General features: G+C 36.9%; 1 protein-coding gene across 1 annotated transcript; it reads left to right on the top strand.

The window, feature by feature from the left end:
• The first annotated feature begins 1988 nt into the window (after positions 1–1988).
• On the top strand, positions 1989–3261 carry LOC107963186 (uncharacterized). The gene is made up of 3 exons (XM_016899758.1): positions 1989–2093; positions 2501–2857; positions 3025–3261. The coding sequence occupies exons 1-3, from the start codon at positions 1989–1991 to the stop codon at positions 3259–3261; spliced, it is 699 nt and encodes a 232-aa protein (XP_016755247.1).
• The last annotated feature ends 1352 nt before the right edge of the window (positions 3262–4613 follow it).

Raw genomic sequence — 4613 nt, 5'->3', positions numbered from 1 at the left:
CGGTTTACTCCCGAACCACTTCCAATACATGTTTTGGGCCTCGTGGGACCATATAAGGGATGATATGCATGTGTATGAATGGTTTTAAATTGAATGAAATTTTATGGCCCGATTTTATATGATTGGTTATGTTTACGTCCAGTAATGCCTTGTACCCTGTCTCGTGTCGGGAATGGGTAAGGGGTGTTACAAAGCACACGGCCAGGTACGCGGGTGTGTGAGGCCATTTCGAGTGTTACACGGCCTGGCACATGAACGTGTAGCTTGGTCATGTGACCCAACTCAAAGAGTTACACGGGCACGGACACGGGCTGGGATATGACTGTGTGTACCTATTTCTATTGTTACATGGCCTGAGACACGAGTGTGTGTCACAACTATGTGAGTCACACGGCCGTGTGACCCCTGCAGTTGTGAATTACTTAACATTTTCCTCAATGTTTCAAGTGTTTTTAAGGCCTCGAGGGCTCAATTGAGGGACAAAATGCATGTATATGAATGAATTATGTTATGTTTATTTTAATATTTGCAAATGTATATTTTATGTCATGTTTATTCGATAATGCTCCGTAACCTTATTTTGGCGATGGATACAAGTTAAGGGTATTACACTAACGGTTGAAATGTAAGCTACATAATGCTGCTCACACAAGCTGTTAAGTATCCGCAACAAATGCCAGACCTCAGCCATCGATAAGACATTCAGGACCAGCACTTAAAACATGGTAACTCTAATGACATGTCATTTGTATCCTATATATTCCTAAGGTTCAAACAAGGCTCGATAATCATCGTAACATCATTGGATTTCCACGTTTATTTACATGATGAATAGCACAATGACATATAATCAAAATAACATTCAATCATTATTTAAACCTACGAACTTACCTTGACAAAACGTAAAAACGTAGTCGATTAATCCGAGGCTTTAGCTTTTCCTTGATCTAGATCCGTATGAGGTTTATCTTAATCTAAATAAGCAAATTCAATCCATTTAATATTCATACTATCCAATTCATTCCAAAACTCATACTTTTGTAAAATTACACTTGTACCCTTAATATTTTAACTTCTTTACAATTTAGTCCTTAAGCTCGTAAATTAAAATTTAAGCAATTTAATCCACATTTCATGCTAGCCGAATGCATTAGGGACATATACCAACACGTACAAATTATTATTTCACAATTTCACCATGTACTTTTATCACTTTTACAAATAAGTCCCTAAATGACATTTTCATGAAAAATTACTTTACAAAACTTGTTTATTTATTAACAAGGACTCATAATCTTTCATTAAACTCAAGAATCATGTAAACATTTTCATGGAAAAACCCTAATCCTTTAACAATTTTGCAAATTAGTCTCTGGGCTAGCTAGATTAAGCTACAACGATCCCGAAAATATAAAAATCATTAAACACGGGACAAAATAACACTTACATGCTAGCACTTGTAGTAGCTGAATGAAAAAGCCCTAAAAATGGTGTTCTTTCCTTAGAGACATCATTGGAGAAGATGAATGAATGAAGAAATTTGGTTTTGTTTAATTTTTAACCTTTATTTACCTAATTACCAAAATAACCTTTAAAAACATTCAAAATTTCAATAAAACCAATCCATAAATATCCAATAACTATATAAATGGTCTATTTACCTTCTTAGTCCTCTTACATTAAATTTTCATAGCTACTTGATGCCTTTACTACTAGAAGTCTACTTTTGCACCTCTTACGATTTAGTCCTTTTCACTTAATTAAGCATGCAAACGTTAAAATTTCGTAACAAATATTTTATACGAAACTATTAACATTCTGTAGACATTAAAATAATGATAAAATAAATATTTACTCATTAGATTTGTGGTCCCAAAATCACTATTCTGATTTCATCAAAAACTGGTTGTTACACTCGGTATGGTCACTACAAACATCTTATCATGCCATTTGAATTGATGAATGCACCTACAGTGTTTATGGACATAATGAATCAAGTTTTCAACTCCTACTTGAATCAGTTCATGCTGGTCTTCATAGACGTGATATTGGTGTATTCCAAATCTAAGGATGAGTACGATGAGCACTTGAGAGTAGTTCTACAAATTTTACGGGAGAAGTAGTTGTATACTAAGTTGAGTAAATATGAGTTTTGGATTTGTGAGGTGGTTTTTTTGGGTCATGTCATTTCAGCTGAGGGTATAAGGTTAATCCGAAGAAAGAAGTGATTTTGGATTGGAAGCCAGCGAGGTTTTTTCTGATATCAGGAATTTTTTAGGTTGGCTGGTTATTATCGTTGCTTTTTCGATGGGTTTTCAAGCCTTGTTGCTTCTTTGACAAAGTTGCTTTAGGAAAACACTACTTTTGAGTGTATTGTTGAGAGGCAGAAGTGTTTTGAAAAGCTTAACTGAAACCCTGTGTTGACACAGTCAGAATCTGGTAAGAAGTATGTATCTATAGCGATACTTCTTATATGGGTCTAGGTTGTGTGCTGATGTAGGAGGGTAAGGTAGTTGTTTATATGTCGAGACAGTTGAGGCTGCATGAGTATAACTATTCGACTCATGATTTGGAGTTGGCTGCCGTAGTCTTCACACTCAAGATTTGGTGTCACTATCTGTACGATGAAAGGTGTGTGATATACACCCATCACAACAGTCTTAAGTATCTCCTAACCCAAAAGAAGTTGAGCTTGAGACAGAAGCACTATATCAAGTTGTTGAAAGATTATGATTGTGCGATCGAATACCATCCAGGTAAGGTGAATATAGTTGCAAATGCTTTGAGTCATAAGTCTCTGGTTGATTTGAGGGCTATGTTTGTGAGGTTATCTGTTTCTGAGGATGGTGGCCTATTGGTTGAACTTTAGGTGAGACCGGTTCTTACACAACAAATTCGTGAGTGTCAGCCTTTTGATGAGAGTTTGGCCCTTAGATTTGTCAAGTTGAGTCGAGAGTTTAGGGAGATTTTGCTCTCAACTCTGATGGCGTTTTATGTTTTCGAGGTCATTTGTGTGTTCCGAAGGACGAGGATCTGAGGCAGTTGATTCTTACTGAGGCACATAGCAGTCCTTATGCTATACATCCTGATGAAAACAAGATGTATCAAGACCTTCGGGTTCTGTATTGGTGGCCTGGGGTGAAGAAGGATGTTGCCGACTTTGTTGCAAGATGTTTGGTTTTTCAAAGAGTCAAAGCCGAGCATCAGCAACCGTCTGGTTTGCTTCAGCCTATTCAGATTCCTGAGTGGAAATGGGAGTAGTTTACAATGGGCTTCATTTCGGTTTACCTTTGACTCTGACTCGTAAGGATATGATTTGGGCAATTATGGATAGATTTACGAAGTCTGCTTATTTTCTGCCGGTCTGTACAACATTCAATTTGAATCAATTAGCTGAGCTCTATATCTGAGATATTATTCATCTTCATGGAGTTCCTATTTCGATTATATCAGACCAAGATTCGTGGTTTTGCTTTGAGATTTTGGAAGGCGCTGCACGAAGCTGTGGGTTTGGAGCTTCATTTCAGTTCAACTTATCATTCGCAGTCCGATGGACAATTCAAGAGGGTGATTCAGTTTCTTGAGGACATGCTCTATAGTTGTGTTATCATCTTTGGAGGTAATTGGGATCGTCACTTGCCTTTAGCAGAGTTTTCTTATAATAATAGCTTCTAGAAGAGTATTCAGATGGCACCATTTGAGGCTTTGTATGGTCGGAGGTGTAAGACTCCTCTATGTTGGTCCAATATGGAAGAGAAAAAGAGCTTGGGTCCGGAGTTGGTTCGGGAAATTGAGGATAAGGTGAGACTTGTTTGCGATCGGTTAAAAGCTTCTTTTGATCAATAAAAGTTTTACGCTAGCCTGAGATGTCGAGACATCGAGTATCAGGTTGGGGATAAGGTCTTCTTAAAGGTTTCATCGTGGAAGAAATTTCTAAGGTTTAGGCAGAAAGGTAAGCTCAGTCTAAGATTCATTGGCCCTTATGAGGTTGCCGAGAGGATTGGACCGATTGCTTACTGTCTGTTGCTACCACCTGAGCTAGATCATATTCAACGACATCTTCCATGTTTCCATGCTACGGAAGTACAGATCCGATCCTTCTCACATTTTGTAGGTTGAGGAAATGGATATTAGGTCTGATCTTTCGTACGAGGAGGAACCGGTTGTGATCCTAGATCATGTGGTCAAGGCGCTACACAATAAGACAATTCCATTGGTGAAAGTTTTGTGGCACAACCAGAAAACAGAGGAAGCCACCTGGGAATCGAAAGATGTGATGAAATGTTAGTATTCATACCTATTTTATTCAGGTAAAATATCAAGGATGAAATTATTTTTAGAGGGGGAGAGTTGTAATATCCCTAAACTGGGTCTAGTAGTTTTGGCTATATTTTTCGGGTTCCGAGCGTCAATTTAGGAATTTATCGGGTTAATAGTAATTTTTTTAAATTTAATTTAGGAAGTCAATTCATCTAAAATTGATTAAACAATAATCCAGAAAAATAAAAATATTTTTGGAAAATTAATTTTAAAGTAATTAAATAATTATTAGTGAAAATAATTAATTCAGGTCGAAAAAAATTTTAAAAGAATTTTTATTGGGGGTTAATTTG

The sequence above is a fragment of the Gossypium hirsutum genome, chromosome A06, assembly GCF_007990345.1.
Source record: "Gossypium hirsutum isolate 1008001.06 chromosome A06, Gossypium_hirsutum_v2.1, whole genome shotgun sequence".
In the NCBI taxonomy this organism is placed as follows: Eukaryota; Viridiplantae; Streptophyta; class Magnoliopsida; order Malvales; family Malvaceae; genus Gossypium; species Gossypium hirsutum.
The sequence above is the reverse complement of the archived record's forward strand: the minus strand, read 5'-3'. Positions and strand labels throughout refer to the sequence as shown.

Bases quoted from the DNA above. Each gene is read 5' to 3' on its own strand.
- LOC107963186 (XM_016899758.1), top strand. From the start codon at position 1,989: ATGAATCAAGTTTTCAACTCCTACTTGAATCAGTTCATGCTGGTCTTC. The intron at 2,094-2,500 runs GTAGTTCTACAA...GTGCTGATGTAG, and splicing joins AGTACGATGAGCACTTGAGA to GAGGGTAAGGTAGTTGTTTA. The intron at 2,858-3,024 runs GTTGAACTTTAG...TGTGTTCCGAAG, and splicing joins CTGAGGATGGTGGCCTATTG to GACGAGGATCTGAGGCAGTT.